The sequence below is a fragment of the Podarcis raffonei genome, chromosome 3 (genome assembly GCF_027172205.1).
Source record: "Podarcis raffonei isolate rPodRaf1 chromosome 3, rPodRaf1.pri, whole genome shotgun sequence".
NCBI lineage: Eukaryota > Metazoa > Chordata > Lepidosauria > Squamata > Lacertidae > Podarcis > Podarcis raffonei.
Genome location: NC_070604.1, coordinates 5,681,768 through 5,706,669, shown reverse-complemented (window position 1 = coordinate 5,706,669; position 24,902 = coordinate 5,681,768). Strand labels below are relative to the sequence as shown.

At 45.9% G+C, this 24,902-nt stretch overlaps 1 protein-coding gene across 3 annotated transcripts in view; it reads left to right on the top strand.

Annotated features, from left to right (window-relative positions):
* SERTAD2 (SERTA domain containing 2) overlaps nt 1-24,902 on the top strand; it is a 135,533-nt gene that overhangs the window by 81,896 nt on the left and 28,735 nt on the right. Inside the window, exons 1-2 of one of the 3 annotated variants that reach the window (XM_053380444.1) lie at nt 22,455-22,734; nt 23,101-23,207. The exons of 1 other annotated variant lie outside the window; for it this stretch is intronic. In XM_053380444.1, coding sequence (XP_053236419.1) covers nt 23,167-23,207 — 41 coding nt within the window. In that variant the 5' untranslated portion in view covers nt 22,455-22,734; nt 23,101-23,166. Of the gene's footprint in view, nt 1-22,452; nt 22,735-23,100; nt 23,208-24,902 lie in introns of those variants that run through there. One more of the 3 variants, XM_053380442.1, reaches the window with a different exon arrangement.

The window sequence follows — 24,902 nt, the reverse complement described above, 5'->3', positions numbered from 1 at the left end:
GCCAGCGTGACGAAGCTGCATCTGGCGAGCCAGAGCCGCACACGGAAACGCCGTTTACCTTCCCGCTAGTAAGCGGTCCCTATTTATCTACTTGCACCCGGGGGTGCTTTCGAACTGCTAGGTTGGCAGGCGCTGGGACCGATCAGTAAATAAATCCCAAGTGATCTAGAGATCTAACAGCCCAATGGATCACATGCAAGATGTGGCCTGTATTCGTCCCCTGCGTGCGCGCGCACACACACACACACACACACACACACACACACACACCAACCATCTTGCCATCTGCCAATTCCAGAAAGACTGTTTGCTGGTTAGATGGTTTGAGTTCTGCAGGAGCTGGGATTAAAACATGGGTGTCCAGGAGTATCCTTGCGTTGGTATGTGTGCTTCTTTCTGCCCAAACTGGGACCTTGATGTGGACTTTTCTGGTTTGCTACCTTAGAATTTAACCATTAGCACGATATCTCCTGCTTTTCTGCTATGAGATTCCACCGTGTTTTCCCCTCTGCTTCGTACATAACCTGTTTCACAATCTCTTCCTGGTGAGACCCTTTCCCATATTTTACCGTTTGGGAAAACTCATCCGGTGTCAGCGCTCTCCCTTTGGTCACTCAGAGTTAAATATCTGAGGGAGGGGCTTAGGCTAATTCATAGGCGCCGACTCCATGGGGCTTGAGGGGGCCCGAGCCCCCTCAAAAATTCGTTTGGGGGGGCTCCGCCCCCCCAATAATCTCCGGCGCCCCTCCAGCAGAGCGCCATCGCCGCCCCTCCCCCAGCCCAAAATGCACAGGGGGGGCGGGCTGCATGCCTCCTGCCCTCCCTCCCGAGCAAAAGCTCCACCCAATTTCCTTTGGAGCTGATTAATAGGCGCAGCACGCTCTCCCCTATTCGCTCACGAGGAGGCGGCGCCACTTTATTTGCATATTCATGAGCTTATTTATTATTCATGAGCTTTCCCGGGCCCCCCCAATATTTTTTATAAGTCCGCGTCGCTGGGCTAATTTGTTGTTTTTTATAGTGCACATATATGTCACATTGCTAATTGCATTTGCACAGGCACCAAACAAAATGTGCCCTGCATTTCTTCCCTCCCTCCCTCCCCCAGCTCCCAGTCCAGCTGGTGGATGTAGCTGAATGTGTTTCAGTTGCAGCTGTTTGATAACAAGTAGAGCCAGATGCACAGTGAGATAAAATATTCTTAGGAAACTGTTGTAGTTGGTTGAGCAACATCCCATTTCAGAATCCAATACTGGGCAGAAACATGCAGAATAAATGGGTATGAAGTATGGCAGGCAGAGAAGAGACTCCTGTAACCTATAATATGGGGCTGGAAGGCCTTTGTCCTTGCGGCTGAAAACAGCAGGGGGTTGAAATAGATGACCTCTGGGTCCCTTTCAGCTCTGGGATTCTGAGTTCTACGAGATGTGTGTTAGTATTGTTACTTGTGAAGTATATCTTATTAAACACCTCTTAGCCTGGAAGTTTGTTCTTGTCCTTGCTACTGTCTGTTTTGGTTCCATTATCCACTGCAGGAAGTGTAGATAAAACAAAACTAAGAAAAAGTAGTTGCCTTTCCATCATGGAAGAATAAAATCTATGGTTGGGGTGTGTGTGTTGAGGGTTAATTACAGGTACAACAGTGCATAAGTTTGAAGAACTGTGTGCCTTTATCATGAAGGAAGTTAATGCCAATCTCATTTCTAGCACTCCCACGTGGGAAAAGCCACCAAAGGTTCTCTGGCTTACAGAAACACAGCAAATCCGAAAATGTGATCTACCTACGAAATGTATTTGTGAGTTGCGGCCTAACCCACCATGCAGAAATTGCCGCTTAGCGTAATGCCTTCGTAAATTTTGGGAGTAGGTTTGGGATGTGGGGGTGAGGCTGAAGGAGGTGGCCACTTTTAGCTTTGGGAAGGGTGCCCTTGTACAGTATCTGGTTGGGAACCTGCAACTTGTGCACGGTGCAGCGGCCAGGCTGCTCACAGGAACAGATCCTGGCCAACAGGTTACTCTGCTGCTGAGAGACTTGCAACTGGGCCAGGTTCAAAAATTTTGCGCTAATTAACAAAGCCGTACACAACTAATAATAATAATAATAATAATAATAATAATTTATTATTTATACCCCGCCCATCTGGCTGGGCTTCCCCAACCACTCTGAGCGGCTTCCAAAAAAAATTAAAATACTATAATACATCAAACATTAAAAACTTCCCTATGGGAACTTGGTCCCATAGTCAGTTCCAAAGCATGACCCTATATATTCCACCTCAACCACTCACTTCCTCTGATGGGACACTTCTAGAAGCCGAGAGTTTAGTGTGGAACTCCCTGCGGAACTCACTGCCTGTAGAGATTCAGCAGGAAGCCAGCCCCGCCCCCTTCAGGCGCCTGCTGAAAACTTTGTTGGTTACACAAGCTTTCACAATACAGTTTTTTCTTTTTAACAAACTGGAATCTGCTAAATATTTGTTGATGCTTTTAGTTATGTTTTGTGGATCTTTACAGACTAACTTTATTGCATTTTGCATGTTGTAAGCCGCCTTGATATATTTTATGAAAGTGCAGATTATAAATATTCAAAAAGATAAATAAACCTAAATTTGACTGAACCGAAAGGATGACAGCAAGTTTCAGATATTTATAAAGAGGATTGTTTAGCAACTACATGAAGCACTATATTGTTGATTCTGAACAAACTTGAAACATTTGCATGTGGCTTTTATTTAGGATGTGTTTCCGCTCCTCATAATTCAGGCTCTATACACATTGTATAACAAAAAAAAATTCTAAAGCATGCAAACTAAACAAATGTGTGTACAGTTTCTTTATTTCTGCTACTGCTGGCTTGGGACCAGAACTAAGACTTCTACTGATGTCTCTTTTCAGCAAAAGCACTGATTTCAGCAGGCATTGTTCATGCATACATTGTCCAAGCCTACCTTCATTCATTGAGGGCTAGAAACATGTATGTTAAAAATAATAAAAGCTGAGTGCTATTCTCAAGCGTAGGTGGCCTCCTTATATGGTGCTAGCATTCTCTCAATTTGTACCTGTAGAATTAACACCCTAGGGTTCCTTAACCATATAATAAGAAGGAGCCTTTATTCAGTTTGGTTAAGTTATAAGGACACTTTAGAAAGGAAAACGCCATGCTGGCTATCGCCTGTGGAAGCACTATCAATAAAAGAACAAATACAAAGGGAGAACGGGGTACCTACAAAGATATCATAGAATTTAAAGAAGGAGAATAAAAATTAAAAAAGAGAAAAGACATACAAAATTGGATTAAATACTGGTTCCAATATCACCAGTTAAATGAGATTTTTAAGAAAGACAAAGGAAGAGGATTTTCTGAGCAAGGCTCAGAACTTGAAAAAGTACTAATGGGAAATAAAGAACAATTAGTCTCCAAAATTTACGAAATCTTATTAGAATAGGAGACCAAGGAAGAAACAACAAAAACATCCATGATTCAATGGGCAATTGATTTAGGACCCAACATATCCTGTGAGAGGCTATGGAAAACAACGATAAACTTCTCAGCATGCTGTACTCTAAAAGAGAACCTACAAAAAATGATCTACAGATGGTATCTCACCCCGAGTAAACTTGTAAAAATGTATTTTAAAAGGAACTATACTATGTTGGATGTGTGAAGAGAGGGAGGGGACCTTCTTACACATGTGGTGGGGGTGTAAGAAAGCCAAAGTATATTGGGAGATGATATATTCAGAATTTAAAAAGATGTTAAGGCTGTCATTTCCCCCCCAAAACAGAGATATTCTTGCTGAGTGTAATAGAGGGTGAAATACCTAAGAAAGTACTTAATCCCTTCCATTATGCAACAGCAGCGGCCGGAATAATGTATGCCCAAAGGTGGAAGGATAAAAATAGTCCTGCAAAAGAGGACTGGCAGAATAAGCTAATAGAATATGTGGAATTAGCAATGCTGACTGTAAAGTTAAGGAATCAGGATGAATTGGACACGAGAGAGTTGTGAGAATACTTTGGAGAATATATAAAGAAACACAATAACAAGTAGGTTGCAGTTAAAAGCAACCAGAGGAGAAGTGGTGATTAAGGAAATGCAGGTAACAAGAATTGAGGAGTGTGTGGGCAGCCCAAGAATGTAGGATAAATTATATATATATATTTTAAATGATATTTATTAAGATTTTTCCATTATCCAAAAAAAAAACCCAAAAAGAGACACAAAAGCACAATTAAGAAAACAAAACAAAATTTTTTTAAAAACACATAAAATTCAAAGTCCTCACTTTCAATAACATATTTTCCTGACTTCCCCCACCTCCCCCTCTTGTATTCCAATTCAAATTGTTGGCTCAACAAGTTCTTATCCCCAATTTTTAACCCTTTTACATTTCATTCATTTTAAAAAAAACAATTTTAACTTTTAAACTTTTGACTTATAAATTTATAACTTACAAACATCAATAATTGCACATCTGTTCAGATACTTAAAGCCTTTTTTCTAAGGTCGACCTAAATTCCCTTCCACGATTTCCCCAATTCTCATACAAATAACAAAACAAAATAAAAACAAAACAAATTATAATTATGCCCCCTTTGGATTCCCAAACTCCACCTCCACCCCCCCTTTCCCGGTTCCAATCCCAATAATCGTCCATCAGTCAATCTACTCTCAGCCTGGATCTCACGTCCGAGGCCCTCAATTCTCTCTCAGTTCCTCTCTGCCAGCTTTTTAGATAGTCCTTAATATTAAACACCAAGTCTCGGAGAAGCTCAAGTCCAATAAAGCCCATATTTCTTCCAGCCAGACCTCCATACTCAAAAGTGGAGCCTAAGTCTTGTTTCTTACTCTTTTTAAATCCAAATGTCCCGAAAGCTCCAACTTCCATCTTAATCAGATTTGTAATCCATAGGTCTTCAGATCTCCACACAAGAAGATCTCTCCATTCTTCAATCTCCAATTCAAGCCAAATTTTCACCATCAAATTCTTATTTTCCTTTACAGCCATCATGCCAGGCCTCTGGCTCTCCTTTACCATCTGTAAAATTACAGCTCCTCCTTCCTTTTTCTCAGGAAAACCATATATCTCTTTCTTCCCACTCTCAAAACTCTCCAGTTTCTCTTCTTGTTCAGCTGCATGAGCTTCCTGAATCAATTCCTTGTCAGATTCAATGAATTTGTTTACTGTTAAGTCCAGAGTTGTAACATTTGTAGCCAAAACATCAATTTGGCCTTGTAACTTTCCCAAGAGAACAAAGACTCTGTCCAGTTCAGCTTGAATTTCCCCTCCTCCAGCCATTCTTGTAATGTCCCAAAACCCCCTCTAGAGGGATTTTGGTTACTTAGTGTTCTTTCCAGTTCAAATCCAAAAATCAGATTAGTTTGTATCAGTTCTTCCTTGTTTTCAACATAATATAGACAAATTGTAACAAATATAGCCAGCAGAAGCAACAGAAACAAAGTTCTCTCTTTCCGTCTGACAGCTAATTTGACAGCTGTCAAACTCTTCCAATACCTTCAACAGGCTCTCTCGCGGATCGCTCCCGGGTCCGGGGGGTGGTACTTCAACTCCCAAAATTAGCTCTTATCCTCCAGTAAGATTTCTTCTAGTGCCAAATCATGAAATTAATGTCTTTTGCCAAATAATGAAAGAAATAATTCACTCGACCTTAGTTATCAGGTCCTTGCTTTAGATTATTTACAGGAGGAGGAGGCTGACTTCCTGTTTACACCTCCCCCGATCGTACCTGATTCTTCAAAAAAATTCCTTTAAAAGTCCAATTTCCGTACTACTCACGGGTTCTTATTTTGGAGTCCTAATCACAAGAAGAAGTCAGCGCTCTCCGGCCATGGCACGCGGCTTCACTCCACAGGAGAAGCAGACGACTCACAGCACCGTGCCGCTCACCCCGTCCCCCGTTCCGGAGCCTTTAAAAAGGCTCCTTCGCAGGTCGGGGGGCGCAAATGGTGCCTGCCGAGTCTCCAGGTTCACAGGCTTCTCCGCCTGTGATTTTTAAGGGTCTCCGCGTCGCCGCAGGGGTAAGACCCTGATCCTGTGGAGCCGATTCCCTCCGGAGCTCGGAGGGAATCCGCCATTAGCCGTTGGCGCTAACCCGGAAGTCGAATGTAGGATAAATTATAATATCTGTTTAGTGGATGTATCAAATTATGGAAAATGTATAAATAAATAAAAATTAACACCCTAGGCTTTTAAAAAAATAAGGTTTAAAATTTATTTTTTAATTTCAAGCAACAAAACATACCCATACAAGGAAAACAGAGCTTAGTACAGGAAAGAAAGAAAAATAGCAGCTGATAGTTTTAGACATTCCAAGAAAGGCAATCAAATGAAAGTATCTCCATGAGTTGATGGAGGGTAAAACCATGTTCGATTGTGTTAATGAAGTCAATAAAAGGATACCATGTTGCATAGAAGTTGAGAGTCTTTCCTCCCCAGATCGATATAACACCCTAGGCTTTTTATCAGAGAAAACTGTATTAACAGTAACTATGTTAAGGACGCGGGTGGTGGTGTGGTCTAAACCACTGAGGCTAGGGCTTGCTGATCAGAAGGTCAACGGTTTGAATCCCCGCGACGGGGTGAGCTCCCGTTGCTCAGTCCCAGCTCCTGCCAACCTAGCAGTTCGAAAGCATGTCAAAGTGCAAGTAGATCAATAGGTGTCACTCCGGCGGGAAGGTAAACGGCGTTTCCGTGCGCTGCTCTGGTTCACCAGAAGCGGCTTAGTCATGCTGGCCACATGACCCAGAAAAACTGTCTGCGGACAAACGTCGGCTCCCTCGGCCTGTAAAGCGAGATGAGCGCCGCAACCCCAGAGTCATTTGCAACTGGACTTAACTGTCAGGGGTCCTTTACCTTTACCTTTTTATGTTAAGGAAATTTGCCACTGTGCCCATTGTTTGGTAGAACGGGGCAAAAGCCAAGCGCCCAGAAGTTCATGCTGACATCTTGTTCTGCCATTCATGTTTCATGCTGGAAGTGTGGACAGATCATGCTGTGAGTCTGTTTTGCCTTCCTCCCCTTTTCCTGGGGACTCTGGCTAGGGGATTCTCCCACGGAAAGGGGCTCTTCCTGAGAAGCAGACTCATGCTGGTTCCCATCTTCTAGGCACCTAATGGGAGGTGGCATGTGGGGTCACAGAGTTCTCTGATTGTGAGAGCTGGAGGAGCTGGTGAATGTTTGGAGATGCACAAGGTCACACCAGAGAGAGAGAAGAGTCCATGTTCCACCCTCCTCCACCCATTGCCCTGATGGATTTATTGACCAAGTCACTTCCTAAAGCCCTGCTACGAAGTGAAACACATCACCAATAAATATTTGTGAAACTGATGCAAGTGACTTCCAAAGAGTCTCTGAATTTTCTTTCCAAAATCACAAAGTTTAAAGACGATATGCACACCTATCATGAAGTAGATTCTACTGAATTCTGTGGGACTTAAGGTAAAGGTAAAGGCACCCCTGACCATTAGGTCCAGTCGTGACCGTCTCTGGGGTTGCGGCGCTCATCTCGCTTTACTGGCCGAGGGAGCCGGTGTATAGCTTCTGGGTCATGTGGCCAGCATGACTAAGCTGCTTCTGGTGAACCAGAGCAGCGCATGGAAACGCCGTTTACCTTCCCGCTGGTGTGGTACCTATTTATCTACTTGCACTTTGACGTGTTTTCGAACTGCTAGGTTGGCAGGAGCAGGGACCGAGCAACGGGAGCTCATCCCGTTGCGGGGATTCGAACCGCCGACCTTCTGATCGGCAAGTCCTAGGCTCTGTGGCTTAACCCACAGCGCCAAATAGGCCCAAGTTGTGCCACAATATGCATACAGATTTAATTTGTTCAGAACAGGTAATTTTGCTACAATACAGGGAACTCACAACTTGCGTGAGGGTTTTGTTCCGGGGATGGAACATATGTGCAAAAACTCCTTGGAACTGCTTTTAAGTGTTCTGCCTTACGTACTAGACTCTGTGAGGTTCTTGTGAGATCTTGCAGGGCCATCTGAGATCTTGCAAGAGCCTCCCAGAGCCTATCTAGTAAGCAAGGCAGGGAGCTTAAAAGCTCTTCCCACACCGGAAAACCCCAGCACAAAATGAGCTTTTAAGCACTCCTGCCTTCTGTGCATTTAATTTGTGTGTTTTTCCACCAGCCAGACTTTAACTGGGTAAAGTTGAAAATGGCATATGTTAAACACACAAGTTGCAAGTTTGTGTGTCTAATAGAGACTCTAATCCATGGTTATCAGCCTTTCATTCTTATTCCCCCGCTCCCCGCTCTGATTCAGGAAGCTTTCTGTGATCAGCAAATGCAGCTTTTGTCATCCTTATTTTTCTCCCTCCCTCATCCTGTGTCGTGCTGCGTGCATCATCCATCAGGCAGGTAGGAGGATGAGTTGTGGGCAGATGACACCGCTGCTTTTTTGGCACTCCTCGCAGGCTGGGGGCAGAGCAAATGAAGCTCAATTACGCAAATACCGGAGGCACCGAAAATGTGCCACATCACTTGTGAGCATGACTGGAACCGGCCGTGAATCACTGCTGTTGTTAAGGCTTTGTGTGTGTCAGCGCAAGTGGGCAGGAACACAGCATTTTTAAAAAATGCTAACAGAATTTCTGCTAAGAAGCTGCAAGCTTATAAACATGACTGATTCTTTTTTTGTGTCACATTTTGAATGGACAGCCATCAAGGCCTGCAACTTAGAAGCAACTTACTGCCACCTCCTCCTAGATTTTCAGTTGGTGAGAAAGGAGGGGAAAAGCTTAATACCTTTAAAAATCTGCTTTCAGTGATAACACTGTAGCTCTCAGCAGCAGCTGATAGCAGTGGGTATCAATGTTTTACAACTGCAACAAAAGACTGAAGCACTGTTTTGGTTTGTAAACCCAAAGTTTTCTGAAGAGATTTGCTAGAACAGCTACCAAGTGTCGCTCCCGAGTTTGTATTTTGTTTTCATTGTTGTTTTGATGTTCTCCTGGCAGCCAGTCCCCTGCTTGCCAAATAAAGCTGACTTTCTCTCTCTTACGAATTTCCCAAGCCTGCATGTTTCAAGTTTAGTCAGATTGGCTAAAATGGTTCAAAGCAGACTTTGGTTTCTAAATGCATTTTTGTCAGGGGTTTAAGTTACTATGTAGTGCAAGTATGTGGTGGGGAAATGGGTTTTGATGGTTAACCTTTTTTAAAACAAACAAACAAACAGCAAGATTAATTTTCATACTTTCATTTTAAGAATGTGAAGGAACTTGTCTCCCCAGGGAAGGGTAGGAATTGTATGTTGGTTGCCTATGACCAGTGATGCAAAAAGGCTGGTGAAGATTATTTGGTAAATACTATGCACTGAAAGGCTTTGCCAGTTGATGCAGCATTCAATAGTTTGCTAGCAATAGCATGCTTGCTTAATGAACATGCTTAGTTTCCTCGACTTTTGTGCTTGCAATATATTATAAAATGTCTTAATTGCTTTATATTCAAAAGCAATTTACAGAAAATAAGAATCTAACAGAATTGCAGAACATTATACAAAGCAGAGGTCCAGTAGCAGGCAAAAGAATATCAAACCATTTACAAAATAGAGTTCAAATATCAAACAAAAAGTCCAATCAATGTAGAATTTAAAAATCGAATACAGTCATACCTTGGCTCCCGAACACCTTGGGAGTTGAACGTTCTGGCTCCCAAACGATTGAAAACCAGAAGTGAGTGTTCCGGTTTTCGATCCTTTTTCGGAAGCCAAATGTCCGGCGCTGCTTCCGCTATTGTTTCCAGCGTGCCGGCACAATCGGAAACCAATCGGAAGCTGCACCTTGATTTCCGAACATTTTGGAAGTCGAACGGACTTCCGGAATGGATTCTGTTCGGGTCCTGAGGTATGACTGTACAGGGACCTCAGAATATGCAAAGTGTAGGTCAAATACAACACAAAAGAAATCAAACAGTGTATTAAAGAGATTTCAAATACAAATAAATAAATAAATCTCAAAACAGAATTTTAAACCCCTTATATATAGAATAAAAATCAAGCACAGTACAAAATACTAATAATACAATAAAGCTACCGTATTTTTTGCACCATAACGCTCACTTTTTTCCTCCTAGAAAGTAAGGGGAAAAGTCTGTGCGTGTTATGGAGCAAATGCCTGCGGGTGGCGGGGGATCTGCTGCAGTCCTGAGCAGAGGATCCATGGTTCCCCTTCCTTCCCTCCTCCGTGGTTACAAAGCATGGATCCACATGGATTCTCAGGATTTTTGCATTGGGCTACTCCAAACTCACTGTCAGATCACATGTCTGTGGCCACAGCATGAACCACAAAAATCATATATCCACTATTTTGTTTAGCATTTTTTTTTCTTGTTTTCCTCCTCTAAAAACTACGTGCGTGTTATGGTCTGGTGCGTGTTATAGAGCAAAAAATACGGTATTTCCTTACCAATCCCTTTATAAAACAGACCAGATAAAGTAATCATACAGCCTTGGAATTAACGTAAAGAGAAATATAAAGATAAACATTGTTATGACTACAGTAGACAAGCAAGGCAACCTAGAGGAATATTTGTTTTACTTACTCACTTAAGAGACATCTTGCCATTTTGGGCTTCCCAGATACCATAAAAGAGACCTTAAATGAATGTCCAGTTTCTCTTATTTGTACTTGAAAGCTGCCTGCATCTTCCTTCCTAGTGGGCGTTCTTCCACTGCTTGCACACTCCTGACACTTGGGCTGACACCTTCTTGGAAGCTGCAAGGCACATGTCCAGCTGTCAAAATGCCTTCAGGCTTGAACGCAGCACTTGCCACATTTAGTAGCTAGACCTGACAGCTGTGCAAAGTGACAGAAATGGGCAAGAGGGCAGTGGTCAGCTGTGCTAGAATAACTTTTATCTGAACTACATTTTTCAAAGACTTTATCTAGGTGGGGAACCTGGGAGTCTCAAGGTGTTGTTGGACTTTAGGTCCTGCTAGCACCAGCCAGCATGACCAATGGCCAGGGTTGATAGGGGCTGGAAGCCCATCACATCTGGAGGGCCTCATCAAAAGACTTGTGCAAAGGCATACCTAAATACCATCTTCCTGACCCAAGTTTCATCACCATCTCAGCCCAAAAAACTTCAACGACCCATCTAGCTACCCATCTGATCCTCTCGCTTTCTGCCTCTTCTGAGCCAACTTCTCCAACTACTGCTTGTTCCCTTCTATCAGATGCAGGTCATCTCCCAGCTGCAGTTTGGGTAGCATTAAGACCATCTTTCCTGCATATTCCGGCCCTTCTTGATCTTGGGGCAGAATGCATCTGTGCCTACAAAAAGAGTACTGTGATTTGGTTAGAACAATCCACCATGAGTGGTGCATTTTTTCAAATGTTGTGAAAGATATATAGTGAGGGGGGGGAAGTATTTGATCCCCTGCTAAATTTGCCCGTGTGCCCTCTGATGAAGAAATGACCAGTCCATAATTTTAATTTTAATAGTAGGTTTATTGTAGCTGTGAGAGACAGAATAACAACAGGAAAACCCCCGGAAACCCAGAAGACAAAAGTCTTAAATATGTTCATTTTTTACTCTGGTATGTTGGCTCAAATGGTGATTGCGGTTCTGCTGAAAATTAACACCGCTCTGAAAACATAGTGCTGCTGTAGACTTTATGGTGTTTCGAGAGATTATGATTAACTTTGTATGTTTCTCTGTTTTTTGCATCCCATTGTAAACAGCTCATCAGTCATTTATGGTGGGCAGAAATTTCCTACCTGCAGAGTGAACTAGCTTCCTCACAAGACTGAGGGTTCACTTCCCATTCATTAATAGCTCAGTCCCTTTTGCACTAGGAGCTTTGTGGCAGGGCAGTATTAAACAGCTTGCTAACTTCGGGCAATTCAGTAGGGTGTGTCAAGAGGCCGATTACTGACTCCACAGAACAATTAGGCTGCAGTTAAATTTGGAAATGCAACTCCAGGCCTGTGGATCATTCACAGTTAGCCAGAGAGTATAGCTCATTACTCCTGATAGTATTGTCCTCAGTGGATCTATCTCAATAGCACTTAAGGTTCTGCTTTACATACCAGGTAAACTGGGGGTCAAATAATATTGGCTTTCCCCAGAAGATCCAGAACAGCATGGATCTTTTGTGAAGATGGCAACCATTTTGCTATAAATCTAGGGGAGAAAGACATGCATCAGTGTAAATGGTACAGAAAGTAAAAAAGCATTAAGCCCTTAGAAGTGCATTATTAATATGACTTTAGGTGCTCCCAAAGATCATTCAGCAGAAGAGATCTCAAGATTTTCTGAGAAAGTGGTGGGCTTTGCAGTCTCTCGTAAGTGCTGAATTTGCCTTTGGAGAACCCTAACTAGCATTCTGTAATAAGTAAATTGTCTCTTCATTACATGGACAATTCGTCGTCTCTTATTCCAAGGTATATGCAGGAGTTTGATCCTTCCCCTTTCATAAACATGAGGGTTCTACCAAATATCCCTAGAAAATTGTTATAGGTGATGTTGCTGGATGTTTCCAGATTTTCTCTGTTTCAGTCTGGAGGGCACCTGACCCAGTGACCTCCAGATGTTGCTGCACTACAATTTCCATCATCCCAGACCATTTTCAATGTTGGATGAAACTGAAGGACACTGGAATCCAACATTTGGAATGGCACCAAGCTGGGGGAGGCAGAATAGCTTTTGAATTTAAAGCGGTGGACACGACTCACCCTGTTGGATGTGTTCTGCCGCCACTGTTGGAGGTGCTATGCCTCTGAATTCTAGTTGCTAGAAACCACAGGAGGGGAGAGTGCTCTTGATCTTCGTGTCCTGTCTGTGGGCTTCAGATGGCCACTGAGAACAGAATTGCTGAACTAAATAGGCCACCGGTCTATAGTGCTGGGCAACATATCAATATATTGTCCCAAACCAATTTGAAGTCCATATTTCATAATTTTTGACCTGGCAATATATCATGAAGTGTGTGTGTGTGTGTGTGTGTGTGTGTGTGTGTGTGTGTGTATGCGGGCTATGCAAAAATAACAATGTGGGGGGAACCATGAAGCTAGCCAATGCCTCCACATAGCTCCATCCTTGTTTCAGACATCCTGATATATTGGTATATCATGATGTTGAAACACAGATATCGCCTAGCCCTACTGGTCTGCTCCAGAAAGCTCTTCTTGCATTCTTATGGAAGCTGGTAACCCTGCCTCTTTTTGCATTCAGTGACCCCAAGGCCACGTCGGCCAGCCAGGTCAGCAGGCAGCTCAGTGTGGCCCCACTTTGCTCTGGCGGGGTTGGGGTCACTCCATTGGCCATGAGGGCTGCCATCCCCACCCAACACGTGCGCACCCACCCCGGGCCCCAGCAACCAACGCTATGCTGCTGCCTCGCCCCACCTCCACCCCTACTTCTCCTTTCGAGAACACGTTGGAAAGAAAAGCACAAGTTTAAAAAGAAGCATGTCTTATTTTCAGAGAGCACACCCGACCATTGTCATGTGTGCAGCTGGCATGGTGGAAGAGGGCACACTGTGGCAGGACAAATGGGCAGGGTTGGGAGGGCGGAGCTTGAGAGAACATGCTGCCAGTGACAGGTTTACTTGTTTTGATGAAAAGGCATGCTCTGAAAAGCAATGGTTTTAGATGCAGCATGTGTAGAACAAAAAGGTCAATACCAGCTGTGTGCAAGGGTTTGTGAGAGTTTGCATTCTGCGCTCTCTCTCACTCTCTCTGTGTGTGCCTCTTTTTTCTGTGGGAGTTATTTCCTGTTGTTGACTCCAGTTCTTTATTTAGAACCACCTTAGCTACTCAGCAACTGCTGGTTGGGGTGGGGGTGGAGAGAGGAACAGCGTGATTGCAACTTCTAAAGGCTCCTTTCAAACAGATGTATCCTTGCTGTAGCTTCATTGAGAAAGGAGAAGCTTGACTTGGTAATTTAACGGAGAGAGAAATGCTTTGCATTGGACACACCATTTTTTGTCTGTTGACACCATCAATGCTGAGAAGCACTTAGCAAAAACAAATAAATAAAGGCAAGTGGGGGGGTGTTCACTTTCTTTTAAGTGGGTGCCTGCTCACTTCAACACCAACAAACTCAACACCCTATAAAAGTTATAAATATGTTGTATAGAAAAAGAAAGAGGCTATCAATACATGTACAGTGGGACCTCAGGTTAAGTACTTAATTCGTTCCGGAGGTCCGTTCTTAACCTGAAACTGTTCTTAACTTGAAGCACCACTTTAGCTAATAGGGCCTCCTACTGCTGCCACGCCACCGGAGCACAATTTCTGTTCTTATCCTGAAGCAAAGTTCTTAACCTGAAGCACTATTTATGGGTTAGCAGAGTCTGTAACCTGAAGCGTATGTAACCTGAAGCGTATGTAACCCGAGGTACTACTGTATTCTGTTATTGTGGAGGCAGTCCCTTTTCAGCTGACACCATGGTTTCTTATGCTACAAATACTACAGCATTTTCAGTCTCCAAGTGGCAGAAAGAGGGTTTTTCCCCCTGCAGTGGCTGCCAGCAACTGTTGACCAGGGTGTCTGAAAGAGCATGCACACTTACCAAAACTATGAGACTAGTTGCATTGCATGCCCCATGGCTTGCAACAACTGTAATCATTATTTGTTGTTGTTGTATGGTAGAGACATAACAACGACAAATTATTATTTCCTCTAAGGAGCTCAAGGCCCCTCTATGTTTTATCTTTACAAAAACCCTGAGAGGCGAATTAGACTAAGAGAGAGTGACTGTCTCAAGGTCACCCAGCAAGCTTCTTATCTGTGTGGGGATTTCAGCCCTGGGCTTCCAGGTCTTATTCCAGCACCCTAACCACTACACCACACTGTCACTGTAGCTCACACTTAGGCAGTCATGGTTCCATTATGATTTTGCAACTGCCTATTTTAAATCCATTGGGCTGGCATGTCAAGTCCTGCCTCAGAACTGGACTAAATGAGTATGTTGAAAAGTTCTGTGTGTTTTTCAGGGGACGTGGGGCGATTGGACAGTTCTGTCTGTGGCATTAGATCTATGAAGGCCTTTATTAAACACATGATAAACAAGCAAGTGAGCTCTTGCAGTGTTATTCAGGGAAAAAGCTGCTTACTCAACTGTGCACCAGAGGATGTCTGCTCAGCCAACTTCATTTGGATTGCACCCATTACGCAGCATATACTTCCACATTATATAGCTATCAGTGCTACAGTTTGGTGGGACCTGTGCTAGGAAACATTCAGTGGATTGCGTCCACAGGGGTTTTTTTGCACAACAATTGCGCCAAAAATGTGCTTAGCTGTTGCCTTGCCTTCCTGCAAGTCCCTTTTCTAAAGAAACTGTGTGTTTGAGCATGGCAGGATGAGCATTCCCAGGTGTGGAATTGTACAGCAAGGCAGCAAAACATCCACAAAGATCTATATTTTTAACCAACCAAGCATTTTCATAAAATGGTCCCAGCATAGGGGAGGGGAAGCAGTAAGGCTCAAGATTAATTAACAGCACTAAAAATGCCAAGTTTTACCTGGAACATTTGTGTAAGCACATTCCATGTAGCAACCTGAATAGCAATTAAATGTGCTATCTGGAAGGGAATATTGAGGGCTATCCCAACAACAAAGACAGTTTTAAGGGATATGATACAGTTTGGCCTGTTTCACATGTAACGGGAAACCATGGTTTTAAGGACTTGTGCTCACATTTCCTCCCTTAATACATGTGAAGAGAGGATAAAAAAAGCTTTCACTTTTGAACTAACCACAGTTCCCTGTTACAATCTGCTCTTGGGGAATTTTGGCTACTTAATACAGTAGCATGTCAAACCACAGTTCAATCCTAGTATGTGCCCCAACCTAGGAAACTGTGGTTTGTTCTAATGGGGAACTTTGGTTAGTACAGTTGAGAAAGACCTCTGTCTCATCCTTCCACATCCAAAAACTTAAGAGGAGGAAGGGGCAGCCCACAAGCCTGGGGCTGTATATGCATTACCATGTCAAAGGAATGCACCAGGCAGAGAGTTAACTCTTTATTGTCAAATATAACACTTACAGTCACTTCTACGGCTCTGGAGACCTCCACACACCAATCTAGTACCTAGGCAGCTATTCCCAGGTCTGTACCCTATGGAGCAGTTGCAGCAACCAGGAACAAGTTCCCCTCCACCAGTAGCTTCCCCTAACAGGCTATGCACACTTAGACAGAGGCTCTGCCTCTGTGGAAGCCATTTCTTCCTGCTTCAATTCCCTCCTGATTCTGTGAGATGGTAGTGCAATGAAAGGGTGGGACCGGCCCTTCACTTGCCTGGCCTGCCTCTTCCTCCAGCCCTGAAGCTCCCCCTACCTCCAGTTCTTGCCTGCTGGCTGGTACAGGTGCCCACAGACCATCGCCCCGCTCTCCCAAGTCAGGCTCCAGCTCCTCTTCCCCCAGGGCAGACTCACCAGAGTCCTGTCAGTCCCTGACATACCACTTCCTCTGGCTCTAGGGTGCTTTTCACTGCTGGTGTCTGAAGCAGAATACGGTCATGCCGCATGTTATGCACATCAAACTTACGCAGATTCAACTATATGTGCTGGGCCGAAGCTCCACTCCAGCCTTTTCCTTCTGCCTTGCCAGGACCTGCCTGCGTTCCTTCATCTCTCTGCCCACCTCCCTCCTCTAATGAGGTAGGAGAGTTGAAAATAATGCCAATATATTTCACATCTGGCAACCAACTCAGGAACACTTCCAGAGTTAACGCTAAATACTTCTAGTACAAAATAAAATAAATAAAACCACATTATTATTTTTTAAAAAGAACACTTGAGGCCCTGGTTATTTACCACAGTGCAACACTGCTCTAGCACAAGCAGTCATACCTTGGCAAACCCCAGGAATCCATGCATGGTCCCTTCTCCCCTGGCACTCACTGTGTGGACTCTGATCTGAACTGTTGGCAACCATTGTCTTTATATTGCATTTATATATGTTTCATTGTTAAATCACTTTGGGGTGTTGTACGGGAAGGCATTCATAGATGATGAAATAATAATAACAATTTCTAGAACCTCATGTCTGCATCAATGGAGGCGGGCTCTTCTTCGAGAGACGCAGTTTGAATGAGACCAGGTGAGCTGTTTTGACAACTCTATAAATCCTAGAAGAATTTAATATACAGTGCTACCTCCGGTTGTACGTGGCATCTGTTCTGGAGCTCCAGTTGGATCCTGAGGAATTACCCACTGGAGGTGCCACTTTTGCGCATGCACAAGGTGCAGTAGAGCGCTTCTGCACATGCGGTGAAACCCGGAAAAATACTTCTGGCTTGGCCGCGTTCACATCCTGAAGGATGCGCATCCAGAGGTGTGAGTATCCCGAGGTACCACTGTATAGGCAACCCATTTGCATGCGATCGGCATGCGTGCGACTGCTGACACCTGCACTGTTTGGGGCACAAGGGAGTGGGGCCAGAACAGGGCAGGCTTAAGCATGTCCCACATGGTGCCTCAGAACACAACCTCCGTGTAAATGGGAAATTGCCTGTATTTCATTCATGGTTTTTTAAATTGTAAGTATTTTGAAATGGAATGAGAGACAGGGTGGGTATGGAAGTGTAAAGAATGTTTGTTGTGCTAATTAGTTCATTGAAACTGGCCTTGCACTTGCTTGTAATGGAACAGAATGGGAGTTGGGAGTTCAGGCTACATCTGACATTCTCCTGATGATTTCTGGCAGTCATTTTACTTCTAAATTTGGTGATGCAGACTTACTTGTCTGCATATGTGTGTGAGAGAGTACATGTATAATATATGGAACATATAGCTCATTTTATGTTTGCTTAAATTCAGTCAGGGCTGCTCATATCTGCTACCTCCCTCCAGAATGTCCTAATTCTGCTCCCAATAAAGCCTGAATTCTTCTTCTTCTTCAACAACAACAACAACAACAACAACAACAAACAAATCTTTATTCTCAACACTGATAATAAATTACTCAAATTCATGAAAATGCACTCATTTTTATGAGCTTTCAATGTTTGATTATATCACTATAGTGGAAAAATAAACTGAAGATTTAAAAAAATCAAGAGGAAAAGCTCTTTTCATAAAAGCAGGTAGAGAAGCCAGCTTCTTCCTCCATGTTATATCCAGCTTACTAGTTAACTTTCATATCAGTTTGTCAAAACTATTCAGTTCCTGAGCCATTTATCAAAAATCCGTTTGCAGATTATTGCAGCAAGAGGAAATCTTATTTAATTTGCACTTCTCCAATGTGGCTGGCATGTGTGCATTTGGATATTTATTTAATTTATGAATTGCTTCTTATAAAACATCCTCAAGCTTCATTAAACAGGGGAGACTTTAATATTGAAAACATGTATCAAAACAGTTTCAAGACTAATACAAATACGGGCGGGGGGGGGGAATCCACCCTAAAAGGCTTGTTAGAAAAGGAAGGTTTTCAATAGGCACTAAAAATATAATAGAGAAGTACCTGTCTGTTATGTAACAGCAGGGAGTGCTAAAGGATTTAGAGCTGACCTCCTGATGGGATGGTATCTGCAGGAAGCCCTCATGTAGAATGCAATGTGCTCAGGTATACAAGAGGTGAGACAGTCTTTTAGGTATCCTAGTCAGAAGCTGACTATAGCATCACACATCGGGACCAGCACCTTGATCTTAGTCTTCTAGCTAACTGACAGCCAATGCAATTATTTCAGCTGCAGCATAACATAAGAAGAGCATGGCTGGATCAGGCCAGCAACCAAACAGCCCAGCATCCTAGTCTCACAGTTGCCAACCAAGTGTCTCAGTGGGAAGCGCAAAAAAACAGGACCTGAGCACAACAGCACTCTCCCCCACCTGTGGTTCCCAGCAATGGGTGTTATTTATTTATCAGTCATTAAACATATTAAGTCACTTTTTCTGTTTAATGAAATGTAAGTTCAAAGCCAGGGACGCGGGTGGCGCTGTGGGTTTAAACCAGTGTTCCCCAACCTTGGGCCTCCAGCTGTTTTTGGACTACAATTCCCATCATCCTTGACCACTGGTCTTGCTAGCGAGGGATGATGGGAGTTGTAGTCCAAAAACAGCTGGAGGCCCAAGGTTGGGGAACACTGGGTTAAACCACTGAGCCTAGGACTTGCCGATCAGAAGGTCGGCGGTTTGAATCGCCACATCGGGGTGAGCTCCTGTTGCTCGGTCCCTGCTCCTGCCAACCTAGGAGTTCGAAAGCACCTCAAAGTGCAAGTAGATAAATAGGTACCGCTCCGGCGGGAAGGTAAACAGCATTTCCGTGTGCTGCTCTGGTTCGCCAGAAGCGGCTTAGTCATGCTGGCCACATGACCTGGAAGCTGTACGCCGGCTCCCTCGACCAATAAAGCGAGATGAGCGCCGCAACCCCAGAGTTGGCCACGACTGGACCTAATGGTCAGGGATCCCTTTACCTTTACGTTCAAAGCAAACTTAGCATACAAAAATCAAAACAGATATAAAGCTAAAACAAAATGTAAATGCAAACTGCTTCTGACAGTAAAGGTAAAGGTACCCCTGCCCGTACGGGCCAGTCTTGACAGACTCTAGGGTTGTGCGCCCATCTCACTCAAGAGGCCGGGGGCGAGCGCTGTCCGGAGACACTTCCGGGTCTCGTGGCAAGCGTGACGAAGCTGCTCTGGCGAGCCAGAGCCGCACACGAAAATGCCGTTTACCTTCCTGCTAGTAAGCGGTTCCTATTTGTCTACTTGCACCCGGGGGTGCTTTCGAACTGCTAGGTTGGCAGGCGCTGGGACCGAACAACGGGAGCGCACCCCGCCGCGGGGATTCGAACCGCCGACCTTTCGATCGGCAAGTCCTAGGCGCTGAGGCTTTTACCCACAGTGCCACCCGCGTCCCTGCTTCTGACAGTAGAGGCTGCAAATAGCCATCATGGTTATTAATCCTCCATGAATTTGCACAATCCTCTTTTATAGCCACACGGGAATAGCTGAGCGGGGCCAGGTGCCCCCCCCATAAAAAAATACATAGCAAACTGAGGTTCTGCCCCCCTAACAAAAATCCTGCCTCTGCCCATGTATAGCCATCTGAGTAGGTGGCCATTTCTGCCTCTTGTGGGGGGAAACGCCACAGTTTAGCTATACCTTGTGCAAAGGCAAAGCATGATGGCATGATTTCAGGGTCACAGCCAACATTTCAAGGTGCACGAATTGCCTTTTATCATCCTATTTTACAACAATTTATATAACTCTAAAGTGTTACTTACTACGTTACCTATTCCAAACCTCTCTTTAAAACTTCCGTGCGCGCGCCGAATTGCAAGGAGAAAGGCTTTGAGATGGGGGGTTGCGGGGGTGGGGGAGAGAAAAACTCTTGGATTTAGTTTCCCAGGTTTAAGAACAAACTTCCAAGATGAAGGAAGATTGGTCACCGGTTTCTTCCTACTGATTTCGTGACGCAGCTGCCGCCTACTGCTACTACCGTACTTGGGGGGGGGGGGGATAACCAATAGGCGTTTTGAGTGGTGGGAGATGGGAGAAATTATGAGCAGCTATGAACAGGGCCAGGGTGCTTAAACCAGCTCGCCAAATTGCTGCCCAAAGGGGTAAATAAACTGCCTCCCCCAGATTTATTTGTATTCAACACGATCCCATAAAGCCATTATCTCCTGGATTGCCTAGACAGGGGGGGAAAGCTATGAAATGTTGCCAAAACGCAGCGCGCCCCACCGCTCTGCCATTGGTATAACCGTACGTATGGGGTGCCTCTAATGATTTCTCCCTGTATGTGTAACTGGCGGGGTGGGGGCGCGCGGAAGGCTTTCGGTTTGGCTCTGTAGTGCCGGGATCTACCCAAGGCGAGCCGAAGTTCAACCGGGGAAGCTTCTGCTTCCCTTGCCAGGGCAGCGGGCTGGCTGGATTGGCAAGCGAGGGAGGCCAGCCAGCCGCTTCGCCTCCTCGTCAGCAGCGCCGCTCCCCGCCGGCCTTTTACGCGGCTGCGGGCATCGCCGGGTTATGCAATGGCTGGGAGGGTCCACCTCGCTCACCTACGGCTGGGGAGACGGAACAGAGTGGATCGGTCCGGCCCGGGTTGAGCGGCGAAAACAAGCCCCAGATGAGGCCCTCTCCTCCTTTTGGGCAGCAGCAGCAGCAGCCAGGCCGGCGCTCCCCCCCCCCCTTCCCCTGATCGCTGCCCTGGCTTGCAGGAGGACCCAGCTGTTGTTCCTTCTGCAGAGCTCCTGCTGCTGCCGCCGCCGCCGCCGCCGCTTCCAGGCGCACTCGCAGTCTTGCTCCACTTTTGACTTGTTGACCAGTTTCAAGTTATTGAATAGCTGGCGTGCTTAGCATAGTTGTGGTTTTCTCTGCTCAGCAAGCAAGCAAGCAAGCAGGCAGGCGTGTGTGTGTGTGTGTGTGTGTGTGTGTGTGCGCGCGCGCGCCCAGTTTAGGAACTGCTTTGCATGTGTGTGCGTGTGAGTTAGCGCGTTTGTCAATGGAGCGAGCTCCCTTCCTCGCCACCAAGCTTGCAACTTTAACGTGTGCACGTGAAGCTGTCACGGGCCACGTGCGTGTAGACTCGGCTGTCTCCATGCCGGTTTCCTAGTCTTTCTCCAGCTGTCTGGATCCCACCCCACCCGCTCTTCGCCCCGGAAACGAAAGTCACCTGGCTCGGTTGCTTTGCTTGCTTTTTGAAAGACGCTGCTGCTGTTGCTGCTGCAAGGCGCCTGTTTGTGCGCCTTGTGTTTTCCTGCGGAAGGCAGTTCAGTTTCCAAGTTCGCCCCCGCCCCGCATCTCCAGTGGGATGGAGTCAGGCTTCACCCCCCCCCCGCTCCCCACGACTGGCCTTGGGCTAGCTTCGTCTTGTGTTGCCTGAAGCAGCCGGACTCCGTAGGAGACCGTGCGCGCCCCTCCATTCATTCCGAGCATTCGCAGGTGGATCTAGAGGCAGGTAGGCTCGTTGGCAGCCTCCGTGGCTGCTTCCAGAGCTGGCCCTGAGGAAGGAAGCCGGCGCAGGGCCACTGGGCATACGCAGAGTGCAGCTCGCCCACCGGCCCCCGGCGGCGGCGAGGACGCCTGCTGCCCCCCTCGGACGAGAGGCCGGGTGGGCTGAGGGGAGGAGGCGGAGACGCCACCCTTTCTCCTGGCGCTCACCGGCTCGGCCTCTCCATCCAGCAGCTTCGGCGTGAGCCCGGCTGCTCTGGCCCCGCCTCGCCCCCGCCGCCAAAGGCGCATGTAAGCGATAGCTGCCTGGAGCTGGGCGGCTCCGCCTCCTGCCTGCCTGCTGGCCCCGCCAGGGGGGCCGCGTGTGCAGCTCGGCCTGGTGTCGCGGGATGGAGAGCCGAGCCAGCGGCTGAACGCGCCCGCCTTGCCTGGGGACAGAGGCGGGGCTTCCCAAGCGAGCCAAAGGCCAAGGAGCTCGGGGAGGCTCTCCTCCTTTCGCTCGCTCGCTCGCTCTGCCTGGCCGGGGCGGCTGCTGCTGCTGCTGCTGCTGCTGTTCTCGCAGCGCCAGCCGCCTCTCCTCCCCCTCCCCGCCTCTCTGGTCCCTCCCCGCCTCTCCTCCTCCTCCTCCTCCTCCATTGTATAATGCTTCGTGACCGCCGCAGCCCGAGCAAAGCGGAGGCTTAAATCCTTCCCGAGCTGCATTCGCTCCCCGCCCCCACTCCTCCTCCTGCCCCCCCCCGCCAGCCCCCCACCCGCGGGCGAGGAGAGCGACATATGGAGCTGGGGGAAGATTAGGAGGAGCGCGCAGGAGCAGCCCCTGATGCTTCTCAGCTCTCAGGAGGAACTGCATGTGGTAAGTGCAACTCGCCGCTCGGAAGGAAAGATTGGAACCGGAGAGCGGGGGGGGGGGGTCTCTTGCCGCTTTGCCCAGCCCGGGGATCCACTGGATCGGGGAGATGCTGAGAACTCTGCCAGCAAACTGTGTTGTCTCGGGGAGAGGGCGAGGTGGCGATGGAAGAAGGCAAACCCGGAGGCTGCCGCTTCAGAAGCAGCCCCTCCCCAGTTGGTTGGTGAGGCAAGGAAGGCAGAAGGGGACCCGTGTCGCGGGGAGAGGGGCAGGAGGGGGCTGAGGAAGCGCTGCCTTTCGGTTGCATGATTTGCTCCCCCTTGTAACCTTCCGGAGAACTACCTTTCTCCCCCCCCCCCCGCCCGCCTTCAGAGAGATGTGCAGGGAAAAGAGGTCGGCTGAGTTACTTTTCTTCCTTGGAAACGGTTGAGGGTCCAAATGTGCAGACGGATCGGAGGTTCCCGTGTTGCTTTGAGCAGGTGTGTGTGCGCGCGCGCGTATTCCGAATTTCTCATGTTCTCTCCCTCCTCGTCTGTTATATGAGTGGCGCATTTAAGAGTTTCTCCGAGCCATGTTTACAGTGCAACTTGCTTTTGCTCTCCGATAAGTTTCAGTATGTGCTGCAGACCAACATTCGCTGGAAACTGTACCCTGTAATTTCGCTTTCTGATCCTGGAGGAGAGGAAGAAGTAGCGTGGGCGTTTCAGAACCTCGAGCTGGGAAAGTTGAGGGTCTTATTTCGAAACTGGCAGACCCCAAGTGAGGGTGATTCTGTGTTGGTGAGGACACTTTGAACTGGGAAAAAGAGGCTCAGCGCAGAAGGTTTTTGTAGGTGGAACTCAAATGATTTAAAGTGAGACAGGTTGTAAGCCTACATGTTCTGGTAGGTTACTAAAAGAGCTAGATTATGGTATTCCATGCTTTGGTGTCTCATCCTGACATTGTGGTGGTGATGTCTGTATGTGGGTGTCTTTTCATGGAGATATTCTGCATCTTAAAAGCAGTGCTAGCTGCCAAAGCTGGTCTTTAACATGGAAACTAGTAAGCATTATTGTTCCTAAGATTTGTTTTGCACTTTCTAGTAGATTCTAGCTTCTCCAGTCATTGACAGCACATAAATACTGAATGCATGTTAGTACCTCGGTTGGTTTCCTACCCTTCTCATGGAATATACACTTGTTTTTCTTGATACAAGATGTTTTGTGGCAGAGACCTCTCTTGCAAATTAGCAGCGCAAAATGAAATGAATAGCTCAGGTGGCTGCAGGTTCACTGAGCAAGGGCCCTCCCTGGAAGTTCTTTATTTTCCCATCTAGCATTCAAGAATCTGAATCAAGATAAGCAATTCAGTTGCTCTCCAAAAATCAAACTGAATGCTGTCAATTTTATCACTAAAGGTGCTCTCCTAGGCTTCTATGAAGTTCTCGTAAATGCTTTGAGTGAAGACCCAGTGCCAGAGCCAGGTCATGTATGTCTAATTTCTTCTGGTTTCCTTTGGTTGAGATGACAGGGAATTTATTTTCAAAGTTCATCTGCAGAAACATGTACCTTTGTATCAAGGTGCTATTGAAAGAAAGGAATATAAGTGGGGGGTTGCAGCACTGCTCCCAAACGCTAGACTGTTGTAGCTGTCAGATACGAGAATTGTGCAGGCTTCACTTCTTGGATTGCCAAGCCTTTCATATGGTCAAGTTTGTTGTAGAGTTAATTTTGAAAAATGTTTTTCTGTAAATAAATAAAAAGTGTTGCGCTGTATATACATATTGATATATCAGAAACTAGTGACTTGAATAGTAATAGTGCTAGACAGGTACATGAGTCTGGACAGTGGTAGTGTTCCCTAGGATACAAACAAGTATTGTAGCATCTTAACAGCTGCAAGAGGTTTTGTTTTTTCCTTTTTGGTGCCTGATACTACTTCAATGAGCTCAATAATGAAAAAATGCAGTTTGGCTTCAGGAGGAGCAGTTAAAAAATGCAGTCTTGTTAAAATTTGTATGATGCGCATTAAAAATCCAAATATGATTTGTTTAGTGTGTCCAGTGCTGTTTCTCTTGCTTTTGAAGTTGCCCTAAATAAATGGGGAAACTTGTTCAAATACATTGGCATTTAGATGTGACTTTTTAAGGCAAACCTGAGATGAAGGCTAACAAGCTCTTGTCCTTAATGTGAAGT